This window comes from Ursus maritimus, unplaced genomic scaffold (assembly GCF_017311325.1).
Source record: "Ursus maritimus isolate PB19 unplaced genomic scaffold, ASM1731132v1 scaffold_8, whole genome shotgun sequence".
Taxonomy (NCBI): domain Eukaryota; kingdom Metazoa; phylum Chordata; class Mammalia; order Carnivora; family Ursidae; genus Ursus; species Ursus maritimus.
Window position 1 is genome coordinate 19062273 of NW_024426996.1, and position 15266 is coordinate 19077538.

Genomic DNA, 15266 nt, shown 5'->3' on the forward strand with positions numbered 1-15266 from the left:
ATCATCAGTGACAGGGACTGGGAGAGCCAAAAGGAAGATTCAAAAGCTGGTAGTATCCACTGATCCATTTTTCCAAAGTGTACAAAGAGAGCAAATGAAATGTTAGAGAAATCAAGGATCCAAACTAACCAGGTACAAAGAAAAATAAAAGTAAAGGCAAAACTGAATAAGGAGTAACAGCACGGTGACCAGGTACCCACTTCTCATGCGTGTTTTGATAGGTTTCTGGAGGCTGAAACCCACCAATGAGAAGACATTGCTTGATTGTTTTATGTTTATTTGCGATCATCCTTTTTTTTTTTTAAGATTTTATTTATTTATTTGACAGAGAGAGACAGCCAGCAAGAGAGGGAACACAAGCAGGGGGAGCAGGAGAGGGAGAAGCAGGCTCCTAGCAGAGAAGCCTGATGTGGGGCTCGATCCCAGAGCACCGGGATCACGCCCAGAGCCGAAGGCAGACGCTTAACCGCTGTGCCACCCAGGCGCCCCGTGATGTGGTTTTTCTACCCCCACAAACACTAAAACACTAAATCTTACATAGTTTGGAGGGAACCTCTACTAATCAAAGTCTGATGAAGTGGATTAAGAAACATAATTTGTTATCAAAAGCAAACTTGTCAAACTGAAGGAAGCTAGGGAAGGGGTACGTGCGTCCACTCTTACGGACTTACTACACAAAAAGCCTGACGTATACCAGTAGTGCTCAATTGTGACAATTTTGCCCACCACATGATTTCGGGCAACGCCTGCAGACATTTTCATTTGTCATAATTCACTGGACACCCCCTCCACCCGGCAAACAACAAAGAATTATCCAGCCCAAAACATCAATAATGCTGATACTGAGAAGCCCTGGTCTAGCATACCCAGAGAGTTGCACAGGAGTCTCTTTACTGTGTTGTCCTCTCCTTCCCCACCTTTATTTTAAAAATTATGTCACACTTTGTCCAAATAGAGTATTTCTTGAAACAGAAAGCTGAAAATGCACAAGAATCTTGTAACTTCACTAATTCGGGTCCCTATTGCCCTTTGAGATGGCCCCTAAGGCTTTTAAACGTAACTTCAAGATTCTGAAGAATACAATTTAAAAAGCACTGCTCTCTGACATGGGTACCACTACTCTTATTCCTAGGTAACTGGAAAAGATGAGGGGCTCCTTGTAGTGGTATGTATGTGTGCTTCAGGCACAATAACCTTGGCAGAGATAGGAATCATTTTGGCGAAATTGCCTGCCAAGAATAACAACTCTCATGATATCCTTCGGTGTTTGGCATCATGAGCGTAGGAGAAAGTCCCACCTCAGTCTAGGGGAGTTACACTACTATATACACGACTTCTAAAGAGAGCTATATGCATAATAGGTATTAGCAATCTTTTCGTTACCTGCTTCTCTAGCAGGTAAATATTTGTACTCCACTGCAGTTTTAAGTTGTATTTCTTTAATTGTAAGTGAGTTTGCACATAGTTTTATGTACTTATCAAGTACCTTATCTTTTTCTGTTGTTGCCTATTTCTTAGTTTGATGTTCTTTATTTTTTTTATGTTCTTTATTTTCTAATTGATTTAGGAAAGTTTGGGATACACTGGGGTATTTTTTTTCTGAAATATTTGATGCAAATGTTAGTCTCAGTTTATTGTTATTTGACTTCCTATGGTTGTGCAAAAGGATTTAGTTTTTAAGTAGTCAAGTTCAATTGTGCTCTTATTAATAGCTGTCGTATTTCATGGCAGAAGGACTTCCCCATTTCAAGATGGTAATTACTTTAAAATTTTTCTTCTGATACTTTTGTTGTCATTTTTAGATGTAGATTTTTGTCCACTTGAGATTTATTTTGATATAAAGAATGATACAGGAATTTAACAATTGTTTTCTCAAATAACTGTTAATTTGCCCGTCTTTTTCAAAATAATCCATTTTTTTCTTGACTAATTTTGATTGGCCATATCTCTGTTAGAATTGATGTGCCAAAACACATACATTCATATATATGTCCGTATGCTCATTCATTTATATATACAACAAGAGATACAGGTATTTGAATAATATGTTATTATCCAAATTAAAACAAACAATATGCAGATTTTTTTCTAACCATCTGTGGAACATTAAATTAAAAAAATAAAGCTAACTGTAAGCTAAATTACAGGAAAATATCAATAAAATACCCAAAGTGGGGATTGTAAAGGCAAGATTCTTTGGCAACAATGCAATAAAATTAGAAATCATGCCCACAAGCATAGATAAAAGTAATTAGGATTACTTTGAAATTAAAACAAAAATCAAGTAAAATTTTGGGCTAAAGGCGAATGCAAATAATGCAAGTATGGAGTACTTATAAAATAAAATGAGAACAGTAATTCTCAGAATTTGTCGATTGTGGCCAATGGTGTTCTCAGAAAGAAAATTTTGTGTTAACTGGTTTCATTATTTTTAAAAAGCAGAAATGACTAATTACATTTCAAAAAGTTTGGGAAAAACAACAAAAAAGGCACGAAGAAGGATATGATGAAAAATAAAAATAGAAACAAAATTAATTCAAAACAGAATCTGAATCTAGTCAAAAGCAAAATGGTAGGCCCTTTAAAACCAAATCTCTCTTAAATATAATTAAGAGAAAAGGCATGACACAAATTTAAAAAAATGGGAATTACACATTTAGTATCACAAAAAGTACAGAGGGACTATATTACAACAGCTATTATGTACCATTCTATGAAAATGTATTAAAAGATCTCAGTGAAGTAGATTATTTTTCTGAGAAAAATTTAACATTCAAAATTGGCTCAAGAAATAGAAAACATTAATTTCTCTAATAAAAAGATAATCAAAATTTTTTTTCTTCTGAAAAGCTTTGAGCCATGTGGTTTACCTTTGGGAGTTATCTTTAATAAAAAGATAATCCAAATTTTTACATAAAAACTTTTGTAAAATATGAAAAAATCCAACTTCACTTTGATTTTTTAAAAAAGAATCTGTTAAACATAGTATTTAAAAACAAATATGTACTTTAAGAGAATGGAGAAGCCATAGACTGGGAAGAAATATATGCAAAACACATATCCGATCGAGGACTTGTGTCCACAATTTACAAAGAACTCTTAAAAGGAACAGTAAGAAAAAAATCCAATTAAGAAGGGGGCAAAATATTGGAACAGATATTTTACCAAAAAAGATACACAGATGGAAAATAAGCATATGAAAAGATGTTCAACATCATATGTTGTTAGGAAATTTCAGATTAAAACAGAGAGCATTTGAAAGCATTCTCATAAAGAGAATTGCAAAAATCTCAAATAAGCAAACCAATTTGGACAATTAAAGAGACCGTTCAAGAAGTATTTTTATCTGGGGACGCCTGGGTGGCACAGTCATTAAGCGTCTGCCTTCGGCCCAGGGCGTGATCCCGGTGTTATGGGATCGAGCCCCACATCAGGCTCCTCCTCTATGAACCTGCTTCTTCCTCTCCCACTCTCCCTGCTTGTGTTCCCTCTCTCGCTGGCTGTCTCTTATCTCTGTCAAATAAATAAGATCTTAAAAAAAAAAGTATTTTTATCTGGAATATATCAAAATTTATATATGTACCATATCATCTAACTTGATTTTATTTATAAAAATTTCCATTGGTGGCAAAACTGCATTTAGACGGAAACATTGATATCCATTCCTAGTTAAGTCTCAAAACAAATTTGGGAAAAGGAGTATAGTTCCATCTAATATTAAAATATGAATATTAAATCAAAAGTCAACATCATACTTAATGGTTTTTAACAGTGTGTAATATAGTACTAGTTTCAAGAGATTTTACAGTAGAGATTTCTCCCAAGCTCACGATAATTCCTCTTTCTCTAGAAACAGCCTTTGAGACACAGGGATGGACTGTTAGGTGTTTTGACTCCCTTCCGACCTTGACCACTGCTGATTGATCCAGAGATGGGCACCTGACCCTCGTGTGGCTGATTATGTTTTCTCTCTTGACAGAGACTGGGAAGTAGTTGGAACTCAGCTTTATTACTGGCAGTGTTTACTAGAGAGGCTCCCAGAATTCCTCTTTATTTTTTCTCTCCTGAGTCTCGGTTTTCAACTCTCCCTTGGATTCTAGTACCTTCCTCTTCCTGTTTAAATGTGTGAGATGTTTTTCTGTGTGTGGCTTACAAACAACAAGAAAAAACGTCAAGTAACATAGGTGTTTCATGATGAAATGGGGGGATGTTGATCAGTGGACAATTTGGGAACTTAGGTCAAACAAACTTATAGAACTCTATTTTGGAACCTCTCAGAGTCAGTAATAGTCACTCAATCACAGAATTTTTTTTTTTTTTTTTTGGCAGATACTTTTTTAAAAAAACATTTTATTTATTTATTTGACAGAGAGCAAGAGTGAGAGAGCACAAGGAGGGGGAGCAGTAGAGGGAGATGGAGAAGCAGACTCCCCGCTGAGCAGGGAGCCCGATGCAGGGCTCGATCCCAGGACACTGGGCTCATGACCTGAGGCAACGGCAGAGCCACACAGGCGCCCCCTGGCTGATACTTTTAAAAGACTCGTATGCTATAGAACATACTTTGGGAAATACTTCCCAAGTGGTATTTCCAATAAATCAGCAGCAGCAGCTCCTGACAGTATGATTCCAGAAAGTCTTGGCCAATTCGTGTAGTTATCTATGACAATCTATTGGTAGCTGAGGAGAAAATCCATTCACGACAGCAGCAGCATCAGGAACAACAATAAAAACATAAGATCATGTAGATCCCTTCTTATTCCAAGCTGATGAATTCCTGGAGGGAAGCCCTTATTCATTATTACACCCCTAGAAAAGGATCTGACTCACAGTAGGTCCTTCAGAAATAAATGGGTATACATTTCCTTTTAATTTCCTTGAGATGAAGAAAGTTTATGGTTATTGTCTATTGTTTAAAATGTATTATCCTGGGAGCTCCCATAACATTGAAGAGGTTGGTCGGATGTCAAGTAGTTTTGATTATGCAATTGTTTATCCCAGAAAATTATATTATAAAACAGGAAGCATGCAAAGAGAATATTCATCAGTCACATTGCCACTGCTGCTTTTTCTTCCGTTGTCTCCATCAGTGCAAAGGGGAGAAATGAATTGCTGCTCCATGACTGAGTACCTAGGCGAACATTCCTTCTTCTCCTTCTCCTCTCTCCTACACATTCTTCCTGCTCCATTCAGCTGCATGCATTGCTGTGTCCCCAAATTACCTGCTTTTTTGAAGATTCTCATTCACTTGCAAGATTATCATAATTGCTGTAGTTGTGGAAACATAATTCTGTACAGCCTGACCTCTTTAGATTTTAAATTTTAGTGGGGCCTTTAGCTCCTGAGTAAAGCTGAGTCAAGTGTCCCTTCTCTGGGATCCTGGAATTGGGAAAAAGAGAGAAGAGAAGGGAAGGAAGGAATGAGGACCGGGAAAGGAGACAGGGAGAGAGAGAGGAGGGGGAGAGAGAGTGAGAGAGAAGGAGAGAGAGATAGAAAGAAAAAGAAAGAAAGAAGGAAGGAAGGAAGGAAGGAAAGAAAAGAAAAGGAAAAAGAAAAGAGAAAAGAAAAAAGAAAAGGTGTGTGTGTGTGTGTCTGCCTGTCGAAATAGAAAGGCTGTTCTGTTGGAAGAGGATGGTGTGCAGAGAGGAACGCAGTCATGGATAGAGCAGGAGTTCCAATAGTATTCAAGTGTTTGATTATGATTATATGATTATTCCTGGGATGCAGACATATTCCTTTCTTTAGTTCTGGGAGACGCCTCCATGTTTTTTAATAAAGATTCAAATTGGATTTCTGTCACTTGCCAGCAGAGTCTTGGATAATACACTTGAACTGTCACTTGGAGAAAATTACACTTAACTCGCAAGGCTATTCTACTCAGCTGAGGGAGTCTATAAATAGATTAGAAAAACAGCAAGGGAAATCAGAGATGTTTTGGATTTTGAAGAGACCTTCAAGAGCCAGAGTCTGGAGAGATAAAATGATTTGGCCAATTACCAACATCAGTTTGCCAAATAGTCTGGTTCTTAATGCTCTTTACTCTTTATTGCATTGCTCAATTTCTTGTTTCATTTCCTTTCAGTCAGCTCGCTCATTCTTTGGTCCTGTGTCTTTGGCCCACTGTTCTTCTGCTCATTCTCACATACATTTCACAGATTCCCTTTCTTTGACCCTGCATTCCAACATTAGTATCAGGTTAAAATTACTTTCTTAGTGTACCCTGTACTCAGGCATAACAGTTCTTTAATTGCTCTCTTCTTTACTGGGTGAAAGTCACCTTAATAAGCTTCCACGAAGGGAATTTCCAATCTGCAATAGCTGCATTAGTTTGACCTTAGAACTGTGACCACAGAGCCAGGCAAGATAGGAGAAATATGCTCAATATAATCAGATGCCATTTAAATATTTATAGGTGTCATGGCTCTGCTGGTAGAAAGAATATAAAAATGATTCAAAAGTAGAATGAAAAAACTTACATAGATTCACTGAATATCAATCGACCTGGGTGGATCCTGCAAACTCCAATCAGACCACAACATTAGGTAATGTAACATGTGAATCCAAGGCTCTCGGAGAGCAAGGCAGCCCACATTTGAAAGGCATGAAATTGGAACCCTTGGAAGTCTAGACTCGGCTCAGCATTGGCGGAATGGGTCTAATCATGAAAACAATATCCTGGATATTTGTAGTCCATATCCCATATATGGGCTGCAGTATGTATCCCTCCAAAATTCATGGTCGAGGTCCTATCCCCCAGGCCCTCAGAATGTTACTGTACTTCGAGACAGGGCCTTTTAAAGACTTACGTAAGTTAAAATAAGGTCACTGGGAGGACTCTAATCCAATCTGGTGTTCTCATAAGAAGTGCTGATACATGGAGAGACAGAAGAGACACCTCACAGAGGAAAGACCACTCGGAGAAATAGCAGGAAGGCTGCCATCTGCAAGTAAGGAGAGGGGTCTCAGAAAACAATCAGACTTGCTGACACCTTGATCTTGGTTCCAGTCTCCAGAACTTTTGGAAAATAAATTTGTTTTTTCAGCCACCCTGTCTGTAGTATTTTGTTATGGAGGCCCTAGCAAATGAATATATCCCCTAATCCAACTCATATCTCCATTCAGTATTTACTATCCATAAATTCAGTCCAGAAGCTAATGATTTTTTAGTGTCTTAAACCTTGGGCTTAAATATAGGAATAATCTGTAAATATATTAAGTATTTTAAATATTTTAAATAGTTACACTTAAAAATATTTAAAATAGTTAAAACATTTATGAAAAACTGCCATGTACTCTTCCAATTTAAAATGTTATATGTGAATTATTAGTTCAGACATGATCATCTATTAAAATTTTATAAATTTATAAACCATACTGAAACTTTTAAGAGAAGATGAGTCTTTGTATTTATATATTTAAATTCTTAAATTTATAAGAGTTATTTAAATGTATATGAAGGCTTATTTGCTAGTTAAAAATTTGAAATAATTAAAAAATTGAATGTAATGAAGATCACAAAATTCAAAATCTTTAAAGAAATTTAGTTAATTAAACTATAAAACAACTCATATGATAGTAAAAATTTTATCAAATCTAGAATAAAATTTATACAAATACTTAGAATATAAGTAAATAGAGTTTTGAATTTAAAAATGTAATAAATCAAATATTTTTAAATTTCAAAACAATCTCAGAATTACAAAAAAATTGCAAGTACAGCACAAGGACCTTCCCCCAAAAAATATTTGTAATTTGCTGACATGATGCCCCTTGACTCCCAAACACTTTAGTGTAATTTCCCACAATCAAGGACATTTTCTAATATAACCATAATATAATCATGAAAATCAGGACATAAACATTTTTACATTACCACCACCTAATCTTCAGAAACCATTCCATTTTCACCAGATGTCCCCAGATGCCCTTTATAGGATAAGGACACAACTCAGAATCACGTGTTGCATTTGGTTATCATGTCTCTCTAGTCTCCTTCAGTCTGAGACAGTTTTTCAGTCTTCTATTCTCAAGATCTTGACACCTTGAAGATCTCAGGCCAGTTATTTTGCGTAAAGTCCATGAATTTGTTTTTTTCTGAGTTGTCTCTTGGTTATATTCAGTTATGCAACTTCGGCAGGATTATTACAAACGTGATGATGAGTTACTCTGCTGCATATTATTTGGTGGGGAACAAATTCAGTTTGCTTCATTATTAAACATGTTCTCTTCGATCACTTGTTGAAAGTGGTATCTTCCAGTTCTTTCCATTATTCCCTCTTTAACTAATACATATTTTGTGGGAGATACTATGTAAATATCCCGTTCCTCATCAAACTTTCCATTTACTCATTTATATAGATGAGTATGGGCTCATGGTTTCCTACTTTCTGCCTGTTGTTTTCATTATTTATTTTGCTGCACAAACTGTCCCAGGTTTGGCCAGTAGGAACTTTTTCAGTGTGGATTTGGTGTCCTTTTGATAAATCACCTTCATTTTTTAAAAAAGATTTTATTTTTATTTATTTATTCGACAGAGAGAGACAGCGAGAGAGGGAACACAAGCAAGGGGAATGGGAGAGGGAGAAGAGGCTTCTCGCCAAGCAGGGAGCCCGATGTGGGGCTCGATCCCGGGACCCTGGGATCATGACCTGAGCCGAAGGCACATGCTTAATGGCTGAGCCACCCAGGCGGCCCTCATCTTCATTCTTCAAGAACTTCTTTGCCTTCTGGCACAAAAAGATGTTCTGGACTCATGTATTTTTCCTTGCCTCAGCCCTGGAATAAGTCGTTTTCCCAAGGATGCCTGCTTCCTTTTGGTAGAAAATGGTGGTAAAAAACCAAGATCTGGGTTATCATTGATATTGGGTGTTGATGTTTTGAGGTCCTCTTATTGAACAGAGCAAGGGTAGATGCATGCATAAAACATTAACATATATTCTGTATTTGCTGTATATATTGAAAATGATGAGATCACAGCAGTACATCCAATTCTAATTTAATACCACTCTACTCATCTTGAGTGGAATCTCCAATCTCATGTCAGACCATCCCCTCCCCTGTGAATACACCCTTCTCACCCCACTGGAACTCTGATGTCTTGCTCTGGGCTTTCCTAGTCCTATACATTGAGCAGACTTCCACCTTACTTAGCCCCAACTAATTGCCTTAGTATTGGATTGTTTAGAAAGAGAAAAGAAGAGAATGGGAAAAAAAGGAAGAATCAAATATTAATTTTTAAATCACAAGTAACCTCTTGAATAATATCTTTTCTGCACAAAAGCCAACTGCAGAGGCACATCAGGAAAACATGTTCTTCCCTAATGAAGTCCTCACTTCACTAAAATCTTTTGGTTTCTCGTAGATTTCATTTTCTTAGCTTCATGGTCATGGGGTTCATATTGTCCAGGCACATAAACATATCAAACACTTCATTTTATACATCATCTCATGGGACATTTCAGATTTTATTTTCTCATATAGAGCTATTTAAAACCTTGTATTTATATCTTCTTACTCTTGTTCTTCAATTTCAGACTTCTTATCAATATTCAACAAATTTAATAGACAGCACTGCCACATGGTATAGATTTCTGTCCACTATATTTGGCAATAGTAGAACCTGGAACCTGAGCTTCAAAATAAGTAGCAAGAAGATTCTCTCCCATGAACTGTTGCAATCAGCTTCAGTATTTAGGGGGAAATTTTTAGAAAAACCTCAAGTCAGGTTAAGATCTGTACCACACAAAGACAGTCAAGATTATGGTTTTCTTTCTAATTTCTGTATCAACTTTTATTAGTCTAACTCGCCTTCCAACTAGAGGACTCATTTATTTTCTAAGTTGCTTCTGGTTACAGAATTTATTCAAATTTAGCAAGCCATTAGGGGACCATGTAACATGTTGGTAGTTAGGTCTTTCTTCTGGAAATGTGGTCAAAAATGACAGCTTGAATGTAGAGTTCTGTCTGGATAGGGGTTCTAGTAGAGTTGTCACCTGGAGAAGCCTAAAATACATAAATCCATATTGTTACTCAGTCCAGTCCATCATGCAAATGATTGGCATTAAATGAATTTTCTTCTTGCTTCGATATTATAGCAAACAGAACAAAAAAAAAGAAAATGCTATGGCCATGAAGACATTTTCTTGTTTTCCCTCGGGTTCTTTTTCTCAGGAGTAGTGATAATTCCTATAAGAAGCTTTGAGGCTCTGGGTTGTGACATTAGTGAAACTCTCTAGGGTCAAAACTGTCCCAGGCCCATGCTTGCCTGGACTTTGTTAAACCCCATGGGTCACTAACTTTGCAGAATTTCCAGGGAAAGACTTCTTAAACATGATCACAGATTAATAAATCTAAAAGAATCCTATCATAATTTCAAGTTTGTCCAATAAAAAATGAACTGGAGTTTGGAGTGGATGAAGACTAGCTAAAGTACCTGTCCATGGTGGGTTTAATTAAAAGCTTCTTATCAGTTTAAAAACTATGAACTGTCCCCCCTTCAAATTATAATCTGTGAAAAAAGATTTGCTCCTTTTACCTTTACTCAGGGTAATCTATTATATTTCTAGGCTCCTGGGGAGCTCCTGTGGGAACAGGTATTCACTAATGTGGTATTGATAAGAGAGAAGAGGGAGATTCTAAAAGAATTGGTAGTATCTACAACTGGAAAATATTATTGGATATAAAAGAATAAAGTTACTTGCTCTTTCTTCTTCTTATAGGAAGAGATGATAAAGACATTTAGAAGTGGGACTAGAGGAAAGCTTTGGTCCTGCTTTATCCCCATGGTATAATTTCTTGCTAGCGAGAAAATATATTTTAGTTTATATTTTATTAAATAGAGTCAGCAAAACTGTAAAGACTGAAACGGTTAAACAAAAATAGTGGGTGTCCTGAGTGACTCACCCATCCAACTTTTTTCTGCCTTTCACGGTTTCTGTGCTATTTTACAACTCTTGAAGTTGTGGAGAACTTGATAATAATGCAAAATATTCTTGTCAAAAAGATGCAAATTAATTCTACCCAGTAGAATTCAATTAATTGTTGCCCTGAATTGAGTTCTACTTTGCATCTATTTGTAAATTAATTTCAATTTTTCTTGTTCCCTGTATATGCTTTGCTCTTAGGATTCTCCTTTGAATTGTTTGTACTATCTTACTGGTTCCCTCTATAATTAGTAAATTAAGTAAAATAATCGGTACATTCATTTCATATCTGTATGAGAGTCATAATTATATCCTTTTATGAAAAACTACCTTGTATGCGATTATTTTGTAAACAATTATCTTTTAGTAAACTACAATGCCGGATGGTTCACCTGATGGCTGAGAGCCTGTGTTGTTGGAGGACTGTTGGAGCTCATGTAAGACATAAACCGGGGCATTTCTTGGCTCCAAGTGGTAAGTTCCCTGTTGTCACAGAACTTTCACTTTGCTTATCCTGTTTCTTTGCATGTTTTCCATGTTACTACTTTTTTGTTTTGTTTTGTTTTTGGAACTCTTACAATCAATAAATTATTCCCCATTGGTAATAGTAATTTGGTTTTGTTGCCAAAATTTTGTTATCTCTGTAAATGGAGTAATAGATTATAGAAATTTTTTCTTTCTTGGATGGAAGACAACAGAGAATCTGATTTGTTAGTATTTTATTTTCTTTGTCTATTTGTCTGTTTTGAGCTCAAATTAAGAATCTTGTGCTTACCAGGAAAGGAAACAACTTTTTGATATATAGTCTGATAAATTTATGTTTACTTTTGGCCTATGGCTAATGTTTAAAATTCCAGGAAAATGAGGAAATAAAAATTTTGATACTTGATATGTGCTATACTTAAAAAGTTACTCTTATGGGGTGCCTGGGTGGCATAGTAGGTTGGGTGTCTGACTTTTGGTTTTGGCTCAGGTTGTGATCTCAGGGCCATGAGATCTAGCCCTGTGTTGGGCTCTGAACTCAGTGCGGAAACTGCTTGGGATTTTCACTGCGCCTCCCTTGGCTCCTCTCCACCCATGCTCTCTGTCTCTCTGAAATAAAGAAATAAATCTATTTAAAAATGTTATTCTTATAGAAACTCAGAAATGTTTTGAACATTAAAGTTCATGTAATTGAGGCAAATTTTTGCTAAATCAGACTAGTGTAATCATTTTGGCTTAAAAAAAATAGCTTGTAATGTGATTTATCAGTGTTAAGTATAATACAAACATATGTTTTATTCTACTTGGGTTTGCTTTTCTTAAATTTATTCAAGTATACTGATCAAATAAGCTAACATTACTCCTACACAATATTTAAGATAATGAAAAATATAAATTTGTATTCAACAAAATCAAATCATTATTTTGATAACTTTATTTCAATAGTAATTACATTTTATTTTTAATATGTCAGTTTGAATAAAAGTCCTAAGATCTTTAGGTAACATAAGGCCTTAGGCCTGCTATTAAGTTGAATCATATAATGAATATTTATTTGATATCTAGATAATTTCTTTTTTTTTTTTAAAGATTTTATTTTTATTTATTCAACAGAGATATAGACAGCCAGCGAGAGAGGGAACACAAGCAGGGGGAGTGGGAGAGGAAGAAGCAGGCTCATAGCAGAGGAGCCTGATGTGGGGCTCGATCCCAGAACGCCGGGATCATGCCCTGAGCCGAAGGCAGACGCTTAACCGCTGTGCCACCCAGGCGCCCGATATCTAGTTAATTTCTAACTAAGATAGAATACTGACCATTTAATGCCCAATTATAATGCATAATTTTAAGTTTATACACTTTCCATGAAATGTTCCTACCTCTGGGTCATGTTAACACATTTTGTCTCTTTAAAAAGGTATGTGGCTGGAGAAAGGTGCAAGATAAACTGCTATTCTGTTAAAATGCTTTTGGAAGACAGACAATTGTTAATTTTCTACCTCTAGTTTTGTCACTGAAATAGAAGTTACTTTGATTAAAAGTCAAAATTAATATGAATGGTTGAAATTGCATGAAGTAATAAGGACAGATTAAAACCACTATCTGTGCTTTTGTGCTCCAAAGACAAAGCAGTTTTGTCTTATAGTGGAGGCTTTATAGTACTGGTTTTATATGTACATATACATTGTATAAACATATGCAGTAGTGTTTTTCCCCCTTTTTATTTCTTTTCAGAACCCCTGTACAATCTTGAGATTTACTGAGGACTCCAAAAAACTTTCATGTGGGTTATAATCATCAATATTTACCATATTGGAAGTCGAAACTGAGAAATTTTTAAATACTTACTGATTCATTTGACTAGAGCAATAATGAGCATGAATTAAAATGTTAACAGAGTAATATTACTCAGCCATCAAAAAAGAACGACTTCTCAACATTTGCTGCAACATGGACGGGACTGGAGGAGATAACGCTAAGTGAAATAAGTCAAGCAGAGAAAGACAATTATCATATGGTTTCACTCATTTATGGAACATAAGAAATAGGAAGATCAGTAGGAGAAGAAAGGGAAGAAGAAAGGGGGCTGTAAACAGAAGGGGGAATGAACCATGAGAGACTATGGACTCTGGGAAACAAACTGAGTGCCTCAGAGGGGAGGGGGGTGGGGAATAGGATAGGCTGGTGATGGGTATTAAGGAGGGTACATATAGCATGGTGCCCTGGGTGTTATATGCAAATAATGAATCATTGAACTTTACATCAAAAACTAGGGATGTACTGTATGGTGACTAACATAAAAAAATAAAAAAATATTATTAAAAAAACAAACTGTTAACAGAAATAACAGCTTACATTAATATAAAAATTAGTTTGAACTCATGGATACCCTGAGAATTGCTGTGACAGAAAAAAGAAAATAAAGGATAAATTTGGAAGTAAATTTTACTTGTCTTGGTTTATAGCACTTGAGTTTGAAAAGAAGTGATGAAATGTACTAAAATTTTAGCAACGTTTGCCTTATCTGGATGGGCTTGCTTGCTTTACTTACTGGTTCATTCCTTTGTCTACTATTTAAAATATATATTTTTTTACCTTCTGTGTCATCTGTCTAAGTAGCAAATAATGTGTGTCTTATAAGAATATTTTTCTGTGCTTTAATTGAATTTATTTCATTCCTGATTAAGAAAAAGAAAGAAAGAAAGAAAGAAAAGAAAGCAAAGAACAAAGATTCCTCACTTATAAAAAATAAGTTTCTTTACAATCATGTTAATGTTTGTATTTATTTAAAATGTTTTATTATTTTAAATGCTTATTTAATTAAATATATAACTTGGTATTATTTCTCTAGTACCCTGATCCTATCTTGATCAAATGTCCAAAAATCCTCTTAACAGTTTTATTTTCTAATTTTTGCCTTCCCATAATTGGATGCTAAGTATAGAAAAAAATTACATGAAACTTTACACCTACTTTACACTTACTTTCCATGGCCATTTAGTTATTTGCATTGGTTCAAAAAAGAAGCTGTTATTTTTTTTTAATCAGGGTGTAATTGTAGAAATTGAAAAACCAAGGCCTTACCTAGAATGTTGTATTTGAGAACAATACTTATTTATGTATTTATTTTTGTTGTGTTAGTTACCATACAGTACTTCATTAGTTTTTGGATTAGTGTTCCATGCTTCATTGTTTGCGCATAACACTCAGTGTTCATTGCGATACGTGCCCTCCTTAATATCCATCACCAGGCTAACCCATCCCACCAACCCCCTCCCTTCTGAAACCCTCAGTTTGTTTCCTGGAGTCCATAGTCTCTCATGGTTTGTCTCCCCCTCTAATTTCCCCCCGTTCATTTTCCCTTCCTTCTCTTGACGTCCTCCATGCTATTGCTTATGTTCCACATATTAAGTGAAACCGTATGATAATTGTCTTTCTCTGCTTGACTGACTTCACTTAGCATAATCCTGTCCAGTTCCATCTATGTAGATGCAAATGATAGGTATTCATCCTTTCTGATGGCTGAATAATATTCCATTGTATATATGGACCACATCTTCTTTATCCTTTCGTCTGTTGAAGGGCATCTCACTTCCTTACACAGTTTGGCAATGGTGGACAATGCTGCTATGAACATTGGGGTGCATGTGCCCCTTCTTTTCACTACATCCGCATCTTTGGGATAAATACCTAGTAGTGCAATTGCTGGGTCATAGAGTAGCTCTATTATTAACTTTTTGAGGAACTTCCATACTGTTTTCCAAAGTGGCTGCACCAGCTTGCATTCCCACCAACAGTGTAAGAAGGTTCCCTTTCTTCACATCCTCTCCAACATTTATTGTTTCCTGCCTTATTAATTTTTGCCAT

The 15266-nt window shown here is 35.8% G+C and overlaps 1 protein-coding gene across 2 annotated transcripts in view; it reads right to left on the reverse strand.

The window, feature by feature from the left end:
• Positions 1-9903: 9903 nt before the first annotated feature.
• The window catches only part of CFAP299 (cilia and flagella associated protein 299), a 596514-nt gene continuing 591151 nt past the window's right edge, over positions 9904-15266 (reverse strand). For both annotated transcript variants that reach the window (XM_008693276.1, XM_008693275.1), the window contains one exon: positions 9904-9999. In XM_008693276.1, coding sequence (XP_008691498.1) covers positions 9904-9999 — 96 coding nt within the window. The remainder of the gene's footprint in view (positions 10000-15266) is intronic.